We start from the raw sequence: 18,807 nt of genomic DNA, 5'->3' as shown, positions 1-18,807 counted from the left end.
GATGAAATGGGGCTGTTTCAGATCATGATTCTAAAGATGTAAATGTTTTCTAGCAGGGGTACTTCATCATCTCTGCTTGGCAAGGACATGCCATTCCAGTTCCAACTATTTCTATATGTATGTGTACTGATTCTCATACCAAAGGAGAAACTCCAAAGGTACAGGAAGGCATTAGGATTCCTCTGCTTGGTTATGGTTAACCTAAGTGTATCAAGTTCCACGGTCCTACAAATATCTAAGTGGGAAAAGCAGCAGAGAAAGCAGTAATGAACTCAGGAGCTCCTATCAGATTCTCCACTGGGGTATGGCTCAGCTTAGTGAAACCCACTTGGTGCTCAGCACATTGTGACAGAAACTGGGAGGTGTTTTGCTTTTAGAGTCTGTGCTGAAACATAAGTAAAGGCAAAAATAAAAAGCTCCCTTCTTTCCAAGGGTTAGCAGGAAAGGAGAGGAAGCTGTGTGCCATACACAAACTCCTGACACTGCAGAGCTGTGGCACTGGGACCTGTTCTTCTGGGACCTCACAGCAGGGAAGAAAAAATGCTGAAAGTTTGATTCCAAATGCAGCTGGATCACAAAAATACACAGGAGGCTTCGGCTGAGCATGACATAAGCATCACAAGAAAGGTATTTTTTGGAAGAAAAAGTCACCTTATTTCAAGCCATGGCAGCGATAAATGGGAAAAGCCCACCAGACAAATTGCTTCCCTTCAGCCCCAGGGGGAAACCCCACCGCTCCATCCTGGGACTGGCTGGGTGCGGTGACACAAGGAGCTTTCTTCTCAGTAGGTTGAAAGAGGTTGACTCCTTGGCACTATTCACTAGTTTATTTGGAAGATGATCCTCCTTCCAAGAGGTAAACACAGTCTCAATTAACATTTTAAACACATTTTTGTTTCCTAAACAAACTGCGCAGCAGACGTAACTGGAAGAGAAGTTCTGACCATTTTCCTGTCACTTTGATCCAGCTGGAGTGTCTCCAGCCGTGCTGAAAATGCTGCTACTCGCCTGGAGTGAGGTAAAAGAACAATAAACTCTACTGAGTAACATAATATGTAACTGTTATACAAAACAAAACTGCAGCAGAAGAGCCCGACATGAAAGCAGCCCTTATCCCTGCCACAGTTTGTAGCCAGAGCTGTTCAGAAAGCCTGTTTGCATGTACACAGCCCATTGCTATTCTAACAGTGCTTGGTTTATGGATTCATGTGGGTTTTTTTCATGAGCATCCCTTGTATTTTATGGCATTACATCTGCCAGCAGAAGGTGTAAAATACAAGCGAAGGGGTGTGGCAAAGCATTTTGCTTATATTAAAATCGAAGCTCGGGACACTACACAAAGAGATGACAAGCCCTTCAGAAGTAGTTCTGATTTCCAGTCGGTTCAAAAGACATAGTTATTGGAGAAAAATAGTTCTTAAAGTACTTGACTGACCTATGCCCCAAGATAGTGTTTTGCTTTGCACAAATGTGTGGTTAATGGACAAGTTCTGGTTTCAGCTTTGCCCAGGAGCCTGTCACTGACATCACCAGGAGTGCTGTGTATAAACAAGGGGGCAACTTTACCATAAAGGAATCTCTTTCCAGCCAAACCTCTCATTTCTCCAGGGCTCTGTCTGAACTGCCAAGGTGCAGAGACCACTTCAGTGGAAGCACAAGACTGCTTCTAAAAGCCAGAAGAAAGGATTTTCTGCACATATCTGCAATCCGTACCATAAAGGGCCAGCCCTCAATCCTTGCCATTTCCCTCCCCCAGTGAGCCTCCCAGTGAAGCAAGGCATCAATAAATACAATCCCAACACCACCGTTGCTGTTCCATTTCCCACTTGTTTTGCTTGGCCAGGGAGCAGCTGCTGATGCCCGTTCCCGTCTGTAAGGAAGAATTAGCAGCATGTCTGTAACGCAGCTCCCTCACAGGAAAAGGAAGAGGGGGAGAAGTGCCAACAGAGGCTTTCAAGGAGGTGAGCTGTGGGATGGGACTGTCAGCATCTCATGTATCTACCAGGGGCCATTTTGCTGCTTGCACATTGTTGCTTGGACCTGGTCCAAATAAACCCAACCTAGCTGCAGTAATGCTTGTAACTCAGCAGCAAAGCTCAGAGACCAGAGTGTTAACTCCTTCTTGTGGATGCCCTCATTGTTTTACACTGAGCCTTTAAGGTCTATCCAACTTTTATGATGCCAGATGTGTTTCTGCTTGTTTCCTCTGTGTTGCAGTGATGCCCTACACGTCAGAAATCCAGGGCTTGCTTTGTTGTTTCAAGAAGCCTTATCTGCATGAGAGCATCCAGAGATACAACTTGTTTCTTGGCTCACAAGGGAGTGGGGGGTAAAATCTGCACAGGGAACTGAAGTAAAGCAAAACCTCTACAAGGGAAAAGGAAGACCACAAGAGATCCACTGTGTTACTGAACACAGAAGAAGCACAAGGACCCTTCAGTCTGATCTGGCAACTGTGGACCAATGAACATCCCACCAAAGCAGCTTCTCATACCCCAGCAAAACTGTGGGCCAGAGAGAGCTCAAGCTCCCTGAAATGCAAAGAAAAAGCCCTTAGGAGCCAAAAGAAACTATTTTCTCTGGAGATAAAAGCCTCTCTGGAGATTGTTCTATGTTATCTGTATCTAAACAAGTGAATAGAACAACTGTCTTCTTAAAGGCAGGAGGTGAATGTATGGAGGATTTTTCCCCACACAGCAAAACACCACTTTTCTTCCCTCCTCCTTCCAAACCAGCCTCTGGCAGAGTGAAAAGAAGCCAACCAGAAAGTCTGATTCACAAAGGCAGCTTCCATGGCCTTTCTGCAGGCGAACTCTGGTCGACTTAGTGCAAGTCTTGCCTGAAGGATCCCTGCAAGGCCATGGAAGCTGCAGGATTCAGCTCTTTGCTGAAATAAATTATCCAGGTTACTGCATGGCAGGCATCAGTGCCACACTTCAGGAAACGATTGGATTTATGGCACACTGCTCATTTTCTGCTGTAGGATCGAGTTCTGTCGCAGCCATGAAAAATGTGAATTATTTACCAGAAGCTCTTTGATTTCAGCAGAACGTTGTTTTTGCCTTTACAGAGCTGTGATTCGAGGTGGAAGGAAAATGTCTCTTAACAATGGTGAAAGAACATGAGATTGTACCCAAGAACAAAACTAAAATCTCATTAAAAAATCACCAAGTGTTGTAAGTAAGTCTAACCAGTTTGTTGGACACCCAAGGTCTTCAGCAATCAGTAGTTGACAAGCTCATGGTGGTCATCTCTTCCAGGTTGTATTTTTTAGCAGCTGGGGATAGCAGCAGGGTAAGATGGGTCTCATCAGGGTGGATAGCACTGTCCAGCCCCAGCAGGACGGGGCTGGCATTGGATCTTCAGGAGCAGCATCTCTCACTGTGGGCAGCTCAGAGCTGGGGTTTTAGGGACAGCAGAGGGCTCTGGGGTCTGAGATCTGCCCAATGGTTTCTGTACACACAGAGTGTTTGAGTCTTCATGGCACCTGGGTTAGGTGAACATTGCTCCCTCATCCAGATCACACAATTATCACTAAAGCAAGAACTCCAGTGCACATTCATCACTTTGCCATGAAACTCCCAGGGTTTGTCAGGAGTTTCTCACTGTAAATCATTTTTAGGCATAATATTCCCATTGGGGCAGATCCCAAACCAAGATGTTCCTGTGATGAGGCTTGAGCCCAGCACCACCACTGAGCCTTTTCTTTAGAAAGACATTTGGCTGAAGTATCCAATTAACTAAGGCAGCAGAGCCAAAATAGCTGGGTTACACTATATGAGGAAGTTCATATTTCACTGCATGATTACAACATTCCTGAAGGCTACATACATCTACAATATGATATCATACCAAGGGCATGCAAAACATGTTTTCCCTTTTCCTCTACCTTTAATTTCACGTTGGTACATTCATTCCATGTAGGTACACTGCAACCTTAGACAAGCCTCTGGAATTATGACAATTATGTGCTTTAGCCCTTCCAGAAAAAGACAATTCATATAAACAGAACACATCGGTGCACAGAGCAGGTACACAGTAAATATTAGTAATAATAATGTGCATATTTATCTTTGCACTTATGAGAATTTAAATATTTATCTCTTTCATGCTCAATCTCTTGCAGAAAGTTTCCTTCTTTCCCACTAGCCCAAACCCCACCACATCTGATTTTTGTGCTACTTGCTCTCTGAGCCATACTGATGTGACAGTCCAGACCTGTCATGGGTCTACAACTAGGAACACACTCTGGCAGGGCAGTCTGCTTACTCATGAGGAGAGGAGTACTTAGATGTCTTACTTTATATGAGATTTAGTAAAAACCAACCCAAACCAAACAACTCAACCCCCAAGCCAACTTTTTAAACTTACCTCATCAATATGTCCAACAGCTCCAAAGATCTTTGCTGTCTGCCCAATCAAACTTGGAAAGTTGTCACCAGCGTCCTTCAGCATGGGCAGAAAAGCAGCTAAGGCTGTTGGTTCATAGCTGGATATTTCTGTAAGGATGTTTAGAATAATATCACTATGGTTAGGCTCTCTCAAGTGTCCAACCAGAAACGGAACACACTCCTTCAGCACCTATCAAGAAAGTAACCAGACAGATGCAAAGTGTGAGCATACTTTTCAATGGTGAACACAGACAGCTAAAAGAGGTGCCATACATTCAGATTGGGAAAACTAGACCTTCATTTAGCAAACTAGTTTTCCACCCTTGCTGACCTTTGCATAGAGCTATTGCTGAGGTCAATCAAAGTTCAGCTCAACATATGGAGTAAGGGTAAGCTGCAGTCTTGAAATATTTCAGTTATGCATATATAAGTACGGAAATGTCCAATTGTTAAAAAAGACATCCCCCCCCTCCCCATCCTCATCGGGTATTTCCCTTGCTCTGGGCCAGTCCTGTGCTTTATTGATTAAAATAACAGGCTTAGTCTTCCCCAGTGATACAGTAAATTAAAGCACTAGTGGAAATTTTTGGTTTGTCCCAGAAACTAAGCAATGTGACAAGGTTAAGAGCTGGGACAGGAGGAAAAACGAGAGGCAAGATCCTCATTGCACATGAAAAAGTGCTGTAGGCAAGTTGTCATTCCCTGTGAAAACACAATTTTCAAAAGGCTGAGGGTGCAAGTCCTTAAAATCATCTTCCAAACAGGATGCTGTGTATACAACTATGCACTGAATAATTCTTTTTCCTATAAACACACACGTGCACTGAGACATCTCTGATTCAGTGGGACTGTTGCATCTGTGTAAAAGACACTTCCACACAGAAACGGGGCACAGAGAGATCCATCTGTCTGCTATCCTTTGGAGGATTATCAGTTTTAGCAAGTCAATGCCTATCACTCTGGCAAAAAAACATAGGTTAGGGGCTGAATACATTGTTAGCAGTAATAAGTGATGATAACAGCAACAGTGAGAACACAAAGCAGCTTCAGAGGTGTTGGCTCCAGCACGGAGCCCCGCACCAGCCAGAGCTGCACTCCAGCCCCTTCTCCAGCTGACAAGGCCCTTGTGAGGAGCTCTGTTTCATCTGTGTACTATGATAAAGCTTCCTTGGCTACCTGGGGAAAGATACTAGCTACTATTGACTCTTCTTTTCCAAAGGTTTTATGAACTTCATATATTCCCAAGGCAGGTAGTTTTGTGCCTTGTTCTAACATGCTGGGTGCGGTCAAGGGTGTGCAGTTTCCCAAGAAGGATATATTTTGCCTTAGATAATTGATTTCCAGCTCAGTTCTGATCAGTTCCTAACTCATTTCATTTTTCTTTGATATGTAGTTTAATACAGTCCATACATGCCAACAGAAACATAGTTAAGGGGATTCATACTCAGCTGACAGAGGAAGAGCCAAAAAAGCTGAAAACAGTTCTGGTTACCACAAGCTTTTTGGTCCAGCAAAGTCACAGTTATGTTCTCTTTACGATTAGATGGAGAATTTGGAATGGAATTAAAGAATTCATGGGGAATTAGGGTAGGAAAGCACTGTCATGCATGTTATGGGACTCCTCACTGTTCGGAGAGCAGATAGCACACAGACCTCGCCAAGCCATCTGAAACAAATAAACTCCTCCCGAAGGAGGTGCAGCATTTAGCAGCAAGATCTTCCAAACCCGGTTTTACCCCAAGTTCTCTTTTCCTAGCCACGATCTGGAGGAGCCTGAGGAGGTGGTGGTGTTCAGCTTGATCCAGCTGAGCCATCAGGGCCACCAGCTCCCTCAGACGGAGGTTTATGGGTTGGGGTTGCTTGTCGTACAGAGCAGGCAGGACACGCAGCAGCATCGAGTTCCCTGAAGGACAGAGAAAATGAGAAGCTGGTGACTGACTGTTGGTCAATGCTCTGCAGCTCAAGAGAGCCCTAGAAAACTGGCACACATCTGCAGACACCAGTTCTGAAGCATCCTCAGTACAAAACAAGGGAGGCATAAAACACACCGTAGAAAAAGATACGTTGGGTCAAGCACCCAAATAAATAAGCTGAATAGCACCAACCATTGCAGATACAACAATGTAGGGATGAAAGAAGAAAAAATTCTATTAATGGTCATTTTCATTCTGAGGTACAATATGATGAGAAGGCTGCCTAATGAGCTTCCAGGTTTGGATGATGCTCTGCTGAGACCTAGACCAAACTAAGCGTGATTTAACTCAACAGCAAAGGAGAAAAAAATAGGAGGTAAAAAGACAAAAGAAGGCTAGAAAGCACACACAAGTTAGACTCCTTTGTTGAGATTCAGACTCTCAAATAAGCAGCATATGGAAAGAATAGTTGGTTATTAAGAGAACTAAATATGCATGACAATAAATTTGAACATAAACAGTTAAGGAAGCTGTTTCCAGGAATAGAAAGGAGCCAGAGAGAGCCAACTGCAGACAGAGATATGCAAAACCCTCTCACACGTTTTCTTAAGATGTCTGTGCATAATTCAATCTGAAGCCCAGGCTCATACCAAAATCTATAACTCCACATTGCTCTACATGTCTGCCTCCATATATTTAAGTTTCACTTCAGCAACATATGGAAAACATCTGCCTGTTGCAATGTAGTATAGCTCCTTTTTGTAAACCCTTGAAAGTCCTTGAGGTCTCTTTGGATTTGGTTTCCAATAGGAACTAGTTCTCTGGCCTGCTGCTTTTTCTCCTGTATATATCCTGTTATAATCTTGGAAGATAAACAGGTCACTCCATGGATGGTAGAAAGGGACATATGGGTTCAAACTGGACTCCGTCATGCTATTGTCAGGTAGAGAACACACACCCCAAGGCATTGAGGTCTTGCAGCATCACCTCTGAGCCAAGTAACTGATACATAATTCACAGCAGGTTCAGACAACTTTTAGTCAAAGGGCTTGTAATGATCCCTAAGGGGTCATTTTGCTCCAGAGGAGTGCCTCCACACTGTTCAGCCAGCCACACTTCTGCATCCTATCCTGAAGCATTTATTCTGCTTGGAGAATCATTGGCTTCTCCTTGAAGGCAGCTCTGAGCCCTCTGTATGACCACTGCAAGGCTCAGACCCCACCTGCAGCCCCATGGATGTGGCTAATTTCTGCTTCATTTTGTTCTAGAGAAAAGCATAAAGTCTGGTTGCAAAGGAAAGACATTTGCTGATAAATTACCCTAAACAACTTAGCAAGTTTTTCAGTTCTGGCCACCTTCTAGCCCCACTCTTTGTGTGAAGCTCTTGCTGACATTACAAGTGAGTCTGCAGAGAAGCATCACGCACTAATTCATCCAGAGTCAGAGCTAAAGTGGTGAGGGGATGGATTTACTTGAACGTTTCTAGAGCTTGAAATGGAACAATTTTACAATCAAATAAACAAACAAACAATTATTTTCTTTAAGTCCTTCCTTTGCACTGCCACAGCCTGAGTTTCCCCTGGACGTTTCTACCCATATGGAACAGAGCTCTGAAGCTCCAGCTGAATTTCAGCAACAATTGCAGAAGATTAATCTCTCATATTCCTGGATGCATAAAATTCATCTCAGCTGTGAAAACGTAGAGGGAAGGAATTCAGCAGAGAGTAACAAAAGCTAGCAGCTCTAAACACAGAAAGACAGCTACTAACCAAGATTGCCTAAGTTGGGATGTCACAGATAGGAAGGTATCTTGCAAGTCAGACTAATTACTCAAGCCAGGAAGACAAGCATTTTAAGTAGTGGGTGTATTGGAGGAGTGATGCAATTTGACAGGAGGCAACGTGAGGGATTGCAGCCATGAAACTCCTCTGAACAAAAAGACTTTGTACAAATGCAAATTTGGGCAGTTTGCTACAGCAAGCAAGGCTGGGTTCACACTCACTGACCAAGGCAAAGGAAAATCACAGGCAACCCAGAAGCAACTCCATCACTTTGGAGTGGTATTTAAGTGACCTCACTGATGTGCTTTTAATTGAAAAACCTGTGTATACAAACTTGCAAACAACCCAAGCAGATACCATAGCTCACATCTGTTCTACGTATAACTTCAGAAAGATTTGAAGCACTAATCCAGTTCACTATTTCCATGTGTTTTCCTCTTTTGAGCGAGCTCCAAGTACTTCCTGCTATTTGTTTGTCACACCTTTCCAGTTTCTGAGGGGTTCACACATGTGCTGCTCACCAGCCCTTTGAGCCTCAGAGATATTGTGCTGGTTCCCAAGCAGTTCACATTTTCCCCCCACCTTGCTTCATCTGCCTCAATCTAAACTAAGAACCTAAAAAGTATGTTTATTGTCTGAGAATGGAAAAACACGATACTCAGCTCCTTAATTACCTTCTTTCCCCTGCCACCCTTACCCCCAGTACTTTCCAGATTAGATTTTCTCAGACTTTCCGAGCAGACCACACACTGGGAATGATGCAACCCAGGCAGGAACTACCATAGGGTTTGGGACACTGGATGGCTTGGTTGCTCTGGCTGCAAGGCAGGCAGGGGGAAGGTGGCTGTAGCAGAATGCCAACGGTGTGGTGCCCAGGTGTGAGGGTGCCAGTTGTCCCAGGACTGTGCCCCACACGTGTGATAAGCAGCAAAGGCTGCCTTGTGCTCAGTCTATGCTCTGCCCAGCCCAGCAGCACAGAGAGCTTGGAGAAGAGAGAAAAAGTAGAGCTGGTGGTGCACTGCAAATGTAACATGGACAGAAGGAGCTCTCAAAGCCATACAGATGCATTTTGACATCCCTCGAAATTGAGGATTCTAACATGCACTGAAGACACCAGACTTCAGAGACTCCTCTTTTATAGACCCCTCTTCAGATTCCTTAGGTTTCTACCCCTCCTCATTTATAGATCCCAAATCTCCATGCTATTTTACCATTCCATTACCATATAAAACCTGGTTTAGAGAGTGCTTTCCTGCTCCAGACTTTGGTAACACCACGAGTTATTGTTTTTCCCCAGGGTGACTCAAACGAGGCACATACCTCCCCAAAAACATTCAAACCCCAAACTTTTGAGGTTTCTAACATATTTCTTCAACATTGCTATTACTTATTTGTGTTGATAGGAGAGCAACTGGGGGCACCACAGTGGCAGGAATCCCACATACACGTAGGGTGAAACAGTTTGGCTCATAGGAATAGCACAGTGCTGTGGCCAGCAGCCCAGCACACAAGTAGCCCAAGTTTACACAAGCAAGGCTGGGTGCTGCTGCACCAGGTGCTTCCCAGCTAGGAGCAGTGAGGCAGAGAGCAGGCAGCTCCAGTCTTAGCTGCCTCCTCAGCAAAAGGCAACACCTGCAAAGTGCCTCCTGGTCCCTGAGGCAGGATAGCGCAATGGCTGAGGCCACACACACCATCCCTGCTGCCTCATGGAGCCACGTCTCCTGGACCAGAAGCACAGAGCCCTCTTTGCAAGTCCTGTGCACAGCCATAAAGACTAAACCAGAGACTCCCAAAGGAAAGGGAACACAGATTGCAAGTTAGATGCACATGTGGCTTTGGGTTTGGTTGGGGTTTTTTTGCTGTTCTCTGAATATTTCCAAGCTAAAACACAATTGGTACCACATTACCCCCAATCTCATTAAGCAATGCACCTAGGAGATAATTAATGGTCCATTGAATTGATAAGCTTTCCAGAATTTAAAACAGATTAGCTCCAATAACAATAACACTTAGCACTGGATTAATGTCTAATCCAAGAGTACCTTGTTTTGCTCTTTCAAAGTTAACAGGAAAAAACCTAATCATCCAGCTGCTCCCAAATGTTCCCCAAACAAGACACTAGCAGTGAGGTGTTAATCACGTGGTTATGATGTTGTTACTGGTAATTAGGGCTAAAAAAAATCACAACTCCTACAAGCTGTCTTTAAGAGCTCTCCTCCAGTGCTTAAAGAAGTAAACTTTTAGTACGTAATATCATTTTTTATACATAACTATTCAAAAAAGCCGGGTTAAACCATACACACAGATCCAAGCCAACTCCAGGGATGTTTCTCTTTCTGCCAATCCCCTCCAGAGACCTGGCACATACCAACTGCAAAGTAAGTGTGCAGACAATACTTTCCATTCCACAGACGACACAGAATAACTGATGCAGCCAGTGCTTGTGGGCAGCGGAGTCCAAGCGATTTCAGCCCCTGCTCCGGCATCCTTACAGCAATCTGCTCTCGGGGGGAAGCAGCAGCTCCAAGAGCAGCTTTCCCCAGTTTTTCCCCCTCTGTGAGTCGTCACATCCCCGCCCCGTGCAAACCTGGAAGGCTGAAATTGAGCAAGCATCAACGCCCCCTTCTCCTCTCAGCCAAAAGCAACAGCCAGCAGTGCTCTGGTTACAACCCTGGCACCAGCACTGCTCATTCATTCAAGCCCAGGCGCTGGGAGCATTTATTAGGGGCTCACTGCGCCTCACTCCCAGTCTCGTCTCTGCTCCAGTCCGACTCAGACTTCAGCTCCACGCAGCTCAGCTATTTGCAGGGAGCAGCTAGAGAATGCTGCCCCAAGAAATACTTTCTCTGCTTATGCTGTTCTGTGTTTTCAGGGCTTCTCTTTCTCTTCTGGACGAAGGTGATGACTACGACCTCATGTACGTGAATCTGGATAACGAGATTGAGGGTCCAGTTCCTGGTACTGATGAGAGTAAGTCGATTTAAACCACATTTGTGTTCAGTGCAGAGCTGCCGGCTTTGTTGCCTAGTTCTTGTTAACAGTTAATGCCTACCAACTTTGCTTTTTCAGTGGAAGAAGCACATGGCTGTACCAGTAATTTATTACAGACAGCAAAATGCTAAAGCACTGGGCTGGTGTGTGCTGGAATTTGCTTTCTCCTCTTTATTTCTTCATTTTTTGCTGCAAAAGGCTGACAACGACAGTTTCAGAATTGCTGTAATATGCACAACCTCTGTCTTTTTGCTGTAGAGGGAGATATGGTGACAGCCTGGAGCACATAAGCCTTGCACAGAGCCAGATTTTGGCAAATCCTGTTTCAAAATGTAAGTACAAAGAATAAGCAACATCTGTGTCTTCCGTTCCAGCTGCTTCGTGCGACTGCCAGCGAGAGCACACTGAGTGGGACAAACTCTTCATCATGCTGGAGAACTCGCAGATGAAAGAGAACATGATGCTGCAGGCGATGGAAGAGGTGCTGAAGGTGGACCTGCAGACTCTGAAGGCAGAGCTGAGCCAGCTCACCACGAACCTCGCACGCACCTTCGCCGCTGCGCTCGAGAAAGTCACCTCCCACCTCCTGTCACAGGCAGAGCAGGTGCTGGTGAGGAACACTGACCAGTGTGAAGAAGCCAAGAGGCTTCAGGAGTCTGAACAAGGACAAATTCTTCAGCACATTCTGCTGCTTAGCCACAACGTGTCCAGCAGGCTCAGCCAGCTGGAGAGCGCTTGGCTGAGGAGGTCTGAGGTGGAGGCTCAGGAGACAGCTTCTCAGCAGGATAAATTCAGTCCCATCAGAGGAGACAACCCCATTTTGAACTCTCTGTGGAAAGAGCTACAGCAAACACGAGCTGAGCTGAAGGCATCGCAGAAATGGGCAGCTCAGCACCTACTGCCAGCGGGTAAGTCCATGGGTGCTTTACCGGATACACTGGAGAGCTCTCTTGGGTGGGCATGTCCAAACTGACATCCTATAAACATCCCTCCTGAGCACCTTCCTCTGCATGTGACTCCAAAGCACAGCAGTTTTGAGCAGTCTGGACATACAGGGAGGAAATCCAGTAACTGTTCTTGCAAAAGCAGCCCTGCATCATAGAAGGGTTTAATCAAAGTCCTCACACAGGGCAAAGCCAGCTAACATTCCATGTCCTGCAGGCTTCTCCAGATCAAAACAGTTGTCAGAGAGCAACAAACACGTTTTGAACTGACAACTTATACTCTCTCACCTTGTACCTTCCCAGCTGGGAACTAGGCATTAGTTGCTGAGCTCTCCTGTTCTCTTCGTGCATGCATCCACTCCTTCCTCTTCCTAAACTAAATGCTGTCTCCCCCGCTGACTCTCCAACTGCCCAAGGACAGAGCTAGATCTGAGGAGATACTGCTCTTGCCAACCAGCTAAGCATGCTTCCTGCAGCAGGGAGAGCACATGCACTGTATGCAACTGCCAGGACAGGCTATTTCCCCAAGCATGGGAAAATTAGTAACACTATGGTATTGCTGGTGTTTATTTTTCTCTTCCAAAATGTTTGCATTGGTCAGTAAGTGAGGTGGCCATAGAAAGATGAGCTCCTATCTCCAATTTCATGTCAGTTTTCCTGAGTGCTGTAATAAGACACCAAAAAGCAGCTACAGCAACGTGGTTGTGGCAGAGAGTTTTATGAAGCGTGGGTGCAAAACTGCTACGTGCACAATATAACTATAGTGAGTATCTCTGCCCACCAGACAGCTATCACTGCCTGTCTGCTACATGCTGCCATGACCTTAACAACTGCATTTCCCACAAATGTAAGTTACTGCAGCTGAACAACCCCACCGAAATCTTCACTTGCAGAATCTGGCAGGAGGGTGTCAATAGGAAGTCTGGGGGGCAGTTACACCATAAACTCTTAGCAGCAGCACTAGCATGAGCTCTTACACAGGGGAGCAAGGAGGAGTGCTGCTTCTAACTGCTAAAGCAAAAGGCAAGAGCTTCCACAAGCCTACTACAATACAAACACAATAGTTTACATCAAAGTGTTTCAGTGTCTAACATGAATCTACCCTTTCGTGTAGCATATGGCTTCAGCTTTGGAAGTAAACTGCTTTTACTCCTTTATCTATCATAAGACCCCAGTATGTGTACTGGGAGTAGATCTTAACAGCCTATTCCCCTTTTTCCACCCTTCCCAAACACATGAATCTTGCCTTCCAGAAAGCATGATCTCATTCTTTATCTCTCTCCTGTAACTGGGCCAGCCTCACAGCCAGTTACTCTGCACTAGGTGAGAGCAGACAACTTGATCAGCACTAAGGACCTCAAACTCACCAGTGAAAACTCAGATGGTTCCTGCTGGTTCCTACATGATTTTATGCAAAAATCTTATTTTTTAATTTAAAGGTTACAACTTTAAGTAGTTCCAGAGTCTCTCTGGAAAGGTTTTTTTAAGGGAAGTTTTAGCAAGTGACTTTAATTTCTCACATCTTGAAGCACTGCCAGCCACCCTCTTGAGGGATTTCCTAATCACACTTTTTGTTCTTCAGCAAGGCTGGTTCTGATTTTGTTTAGTCCTTGATAACAAAGCCTGAAAGCTTTCTAATTAAAAGCCTTTTCACAATACTGCTCCTAAGTAGCATTTTAAGGAGTAGCCCCAGCAGTTGCTCCCTGACCCTGCTCCCTCCCCTCAAAAAGGCCAATGAGGAAAGGTAAAACCTGCTCGAAGCTAAGAGGAAGCAGTCTATCCAATACCACAGCAGAGTAGAGGACACAAAGAGTCCTTCATTCGCTGAAGCAGAAGTTTCCACACACATTTTAGACATTCTAGACTCTCTAGCTTGTTTAAACAGGAAATCAACAGGCTTAAATGCAGAAGGGGGCTGCTTTCCCCCCCATGCCACCTAGAATAGAGTTACACACAACTAGGGAAGAGTACACAGAATGCCAAAAATGTTCATAAACTTCTGTTATTGGTTTGAATGAATTTCATTTCTATTAGCAACATGTGGATTAATTAGAGATGAGAGATTAAATGCTTTAAAATATATTAATTGCCTAATAGATCTCCCATGCTTAGCCAGTGCACAAGAAAGTTACTGACCAATAGCCCTAAAGGCAGGATCAGAGAAGGGATTCACCGTAACTAATAACATCTCTGCAGGCTCCTGCCAAGGCTCCCTGCACCTGATTTGCAGTAGCCCCTTTCCCCTTCTCCACAGTTACCTTCAGGACAACTGCAGGACACTGTGTAGCTGCTCATGACACAGCTGCCCAGGAGCAGCACAGGGTCTAAACCCACCCTTTGATAGATGACTGAGCCCATCTCCACAGCTTAACATTGCTGTTTCCATCACTCCATGCTGAAAAAGAACACAGAGACCTAAATGGAACAGGGAAAGGACTACCCAACATAATTACCCAGTGTAATGTGCTACTTTCTCTAGGTGATCCAGCAAAAGAAGCTGCCCCAGGAGGTATGTCAGAGCAGAAGACACTTGCCCCACACAGACCCTTGGGGAAGCCCCATTTCCCCAGGCAAGCACTGGGGCAGACAGGCAGCATTAAACTTACATGTCACTTTGCATGGCCCAGGGCTACACAACACACTAATTTTGCAGTGAGGGAAGAGCCAAGCCTTGTTCCTGTGGCATGATTAGCCCCTAGAACTATTGCCTTCAGAGCTGACAGCTTCTTCAAAGCATCCTACATCTCCATTGGCTGAGCTGAGCTCGCAGCTCCCTTTGAGAAGCCAAAGGTCCTAAAACTTGGCATGCACAAATAGACGAGTGTATTTACCTAACAACCTTTCTAACTGTTGCAGGGTGTGAAACAGCAATTCTGTTCCCCATGCGTTCAAAGAAGATATTTGGGAGCGTCCACCCAACTGCTGGAATGAGCCTTCGCTCCTTTACTGCTTGTGTCTGGATCAAGGTGACCGAGGCTTTGGACAAAACCATCGTCTTCTCCTATGGAACCAAGTTTAATCCATATGAAATCCAGCTCTATCTCAGCCAGGACTCTGCAGTGCTTGTTGTTGGTGGCGACCAGCACAAGTTAGCTGTCAGAAACGTCGTTGTTCCTGGGAAGTGGCTCCATCTGTGTGGCTCCTGGAGCTCAGAGAACGGCTCTGCATGGCTGTGGGTGAGGGGAGAGCTGGCAGGCAGTGCCTCGGCCATTGCTGATGCTCACACCATCCCGGGCGGGGGCATTTTGCAGCTCGGGCAAGAAAAGAACGGCTGCTGCATTGGTGGTGGATTTGATGAAGCTTTAGCCTTCTCCGGCAAATTGACTGGGTTTAACCTGTGGGACAGAGTGCTCAGCACCAAAGAGATAGCGGCGCAGAGCGGAGAGGATGCGTGCAGCAGCAGGGGCAACGTCGTCGGCTGGGGAGTCACCGAGGTTCTGACCTACGGAGGAGCCCAGTACATCTCCTAAACTCTGGCAAGGCAGTGTCTGAGCAGGATATCCTGGAGAACATGAAGGTGTTTCGTGGAGAGCTGAATGCCAGTGCGTGCGAGTCAGAGCCATAGGAGCCCATGTCTCTTGAACTCCCAAGGAAGATGAGCGTTGCAAGGTTACACAACTGGGTACTATGGGGACAGAGTTTGACCTCTGTCTGCTGCTTTGGCAAAACACTGAAAAATAAGAGTGAGCCCCACATCATCAAGGCATGGCCTTGGAAAAAGCTGTTCCTGAGGTCACACAGCTGCTGTCTCTGGCACAGCGTTTGCTGAGGTATAACGGTGAGGGCCACGGTGGATATGTGGGAGCCAAGTGGTGCTTCTGGCAGCCCTGCTGAAGCAGGTTGGTACCACTGACCAGACTCTGCCTCTTCCGGGCCCCTCTCCTCACTGGGTTTCCTAATGCTAATGTGAATTGTATGGAGGAACTACATAAGCCAAGAAATGTGCTGTTTATTAATCATTGTTAGTAACGTGTAGACTATAAACAAAACTAGCTCCTTGTTTAAAAGCATTATTTATGCCATGGGTTGGCTTAACATGTAAAAGTAATATTCCCCATCATAATCTGAAGTTACATGTGGAGAAAACACAGCTGTATCATATTGTAAATGGACTTTGTGATATTTTTTATTGAAATTATTTTTGTAAAGTTGTTCTGTAAATAAAGACCCTTCACTGATCCAAAGCTTCCCACGCTTCTCGGGAGCTGCAGCCCAAAGGGAGGACCAGCTGGGAGGTTTGCCATGGTTGAACCAAGCAGTTTTAGCTGCTAATAGAATATCAGCATCTCACACAAACAGAGATCCTCAGAGGATCAAAATCCAAGTGTTAGTCAGAGACAGCTTTAAAGGCCCATTATGAAAATGGTCCTTCTTGGGGATGCCGCCACGTGTGAGGATTTGCCACTCTAGAAGTTGTTCCACATGGACATGGTTGCTTGTAAGGAATAGATGCTTTGGTGTACTGACTCACATTCATTGACCTGAGGCTGTGTTAGCACAGTCCTTGGAGGCTCAAGGAAGTATTGGTTCTGAGACACCCCCAAATAAAAGCCAACCAGCATCCCATGCATAACACTGGCCCCCTGAGAAGGGACCCGGTTTGGAGATACCTTTAGATATCCAAAGTAAACGACTTGTTTGATGCCAACAAGAGGTGTGTACGAGGCAGAATTGATCGATAATCAGTGGCAGTGGCTTTCTTCTCTTGTTCACAAGCTTATCCAAAGCCCAATACAAGCACAGGGCTGGGAGAGTGCGTAAGCAGCAGATGCAGAGTGCCAAGCACCGGTGGCGATTTGCGTGTAGAAGCCAGAGCAGAAGCAGACAATGATGAGCAGCCACTTGCTGAACATGTAACCATCTGTGACAAGAATGACTATTCACTACCTGTTGAAGCCTCTAAACCAGTTGTCACAGCCAATGTCTTATTCAAGCAACTATTATTTCTTCTGGAAGCAGCTCACCCTTCTGCTCTATTCACATCTTTTCCTGTTTCTCTCATTCTGTACAGATGTCTTAAGAACACGCTTTGAAATGTTTCTTGGCATGTTTCTGCTATGCTGCTTCTTGAGTGTGACACTGCTACCAGACCCCTCCTTCCACAATACAAAACTAGTAAGAAAAAGCTGTGACAAGGTAAATTCCACTTTGCTATGACATCCAAGGGGGTTCTGCTTTGTACCTAAAGTTATATGACCCGCTCCAAAGTTTCAGCAACGCTGTTTATTTAAGGTTAAAATAAGTGCTCTGATTGCTGGGATTTCTGATCTTATCCTGCAATAAAAATGTATCTAAACTATAAATGCTTAGTAGTAAGCACAATAAAAAACATCCCTTAACTAAGTAGTGTCTGAAAATAACCTTAACTACAGAAGAAGGAAGGATTACCTCTGTTCTTCTACTGTCAGTCAGAAAACAGAGCTTCAGAGTTCTAAAGAAAAGCACTTGAGGTTGCAACGTTGTGCAAGAGCAAAACCACTCAAATCCTCTTTCCATACAGGGCCCTCCATTAAATGAAAACAAATGTCTGTGAAAGGCAACAGAAAAAGCAAAACCTCAAGCAGATTAACAGAAGCCCTTCCTGGCTGCTTTTCTTACTGTACCTCATACCTGAAATGCTTTGTCTTGGAAGTAGCCTCTTCCTATCTCTGTTTGAGTTTGGCAGATGATCAAATGCAAAGCTGGTCCTTTCCATTCTCATTGACTCAGCTGTAAAACTTCCCTCTTTCCAAGTGCTTTTCTCTTTCTTACATCTGTGGATCAGCAAAGCTTTCTCATAGCCTAGTCCCTCCTGCCCAGCACCACATCACCTCCATTCAGCATGCTTTGCTCTTTCCCTCCTAGCTTAGCTACACTTTTATCAGCAGTTACTTTGCCTGTTTGGAAAACATCAAGTAAATAGTATTTTGGATTATTGGCACTGCAAATGTAAAAGTGAAGGAGCAAGCCCAAGACATGCATGCCTGGAGTATGTTGCTGAGCCCAGTTCTCTCTAACAAGCCTCTGCTGAATGCAACATCCACATCCCCTGCCTGACCTCCTCTGGAAGGTGGAGCAGCCATGGGACTCTCAGGTTACAGCAACAACTGCAGGGCAGTTTTGCTGCTGTCTTTAGGAAACAGGAATAAATCTGCCTCATGCCTTATGGGAATGGAAGGGCTCAGCACAGGGCCCATCAGCATCACAGGCACACTGCAGATATTTGCGTGTTTAGAAGCTGAGTTCATGCTAACTGGAACAGAATAGTTAAACACACTTTCTAAAGAGCTCTTTTTTAGCTAATAAGATAAGAAACTTATGATGCAGCCAGACAGTTGCCCCAAGTAATCAAAGAACCCCTCGGGTTAGGTCTGTCACGCTGGCAGGCAGCAGGGCAAAGGCTGCTATCAGTCTCACTGGTGCCATTAGGCTGAGCCTTGTCTGTGCAGCACCAGAACACGGCCCTTTGTCTCCACTCTGCTTTGTCAATTTATCCTTAGCAGCTTATCCTCTGCCTTCCCTTCTCCCTTCAGCCAACAGTCTTTCAGCGTGGTTCTCAGTCTGCTGTATCCCAACCTTTTCACGCCTGAAACACAAATTACTTACAGTGCAATTAAGCCACTATGCAAAACAAAGCACTCTGCCTATTCAGAGTGCTCTCTTCCAGACTGGGATTGCTCAACCTGATGTCCACAGCAACATCTGCTGGTAGAACACCACCAATACACAAAAATGAGCAGACAGAGTTGTGACAAAACCTTCACCTGTGAGTGTGCATCACTTTTCCCAAACCTGTGACTGTACCATA

The 18,807-nt window shown here is 45.4% G+C and overlaps 2 protein-coding genes across 12 annotated transcripts in view; one reads left to right on the top strand and one right to left on the bottom strand.

The window, feature by feature from the left end:
• Positions 1-18,807, bottom strand: part of VEPH1 (ventricular zone expressed PH domain containing 1) — a 98,538-nt gene that overhangs the window by 52,604 nt on the left and 27,127 nt on the right. For 10 of the 11 annotated variants that reach the window (XR_009819512.1, XM_062005612.1, XM_062005611.1 and 7 more), the window contains 2 exons: positions 6,128-6,294; positions 4,372-4,581 (listed from right to left, as the gene is read on the bottom strand). Coding sequence is in view for 10 of the 11 variants with exons in the window: in XM_062005612.1 (XP_061861596.1) it covers positions 4,372-4,581; positions 6,128-6,294 (377 nt within the window). In the remaining variant the exon portion in view is untranslated. The remainder of the gene's footprint in view (positions 1-4,371; positions 4,582-6,127; positions 6,295-18,807) is intronic. The other variant, XM_062005619.1, reaches the window with a different exon arrangement.
• PTX3 (pentraxin 3) lies at positions 10,908-15,490 on the top strand. Its single transcript, XM_010204752.2, has 3 exons — positions 10,908-11,055; positions 11,451-11,984; positions 14,877-15,490. The coding sequence occupies exons 1-3, from the start codon at positions 10,908-10,910 to the stop codon at positions 15,488-15,490; spliced, it is 1,296 nt and encodes a 431-aa protein (XP_010203054.2).

This window comes from Colius striatus, chromosome 12, assembly GCF_028858725.1.
Source record: "Colius striatus isolate bColStr4 chromosome 12, bColStr4.1.hap1, whole genome shotgun sequence".
NCBI classification, from domain to species: domain Eukaryota; kingdom Metazoa; phylum Chordata; class Aves; order Coliiformes; family Coliidae; genus Colius; species Colius striatus.
This window is presented reverse-complemented; position numbering and strand designations above follow the sequence as displayed.

Excerpts from the sequence above, each read along its gene's own strand:
- PTX3 (XM_010204752.2), top strand. The coding sequence starts at position 10,908 with ATGCTGCCCCAAGAAATACTTTCTCTGCTTATGCTGTTCTGTGTTTTC. Across the intron at positions 11,056-11,450 it reads AGTTCCTGGTACTGATGAGA|CTGCTTCGTGCGACTGCCAG; the intron begins GTAAGTCGATTT and ends CTTCCGTTCCAG. Across the intron at positions 11,985-14,876 it reads TCAGCACCTACTGCCAGCGG|GGTGTGAAACAGCAATTCTG; the intron begins GTAAGTCCATGG and ends TAACTGTTGCAG.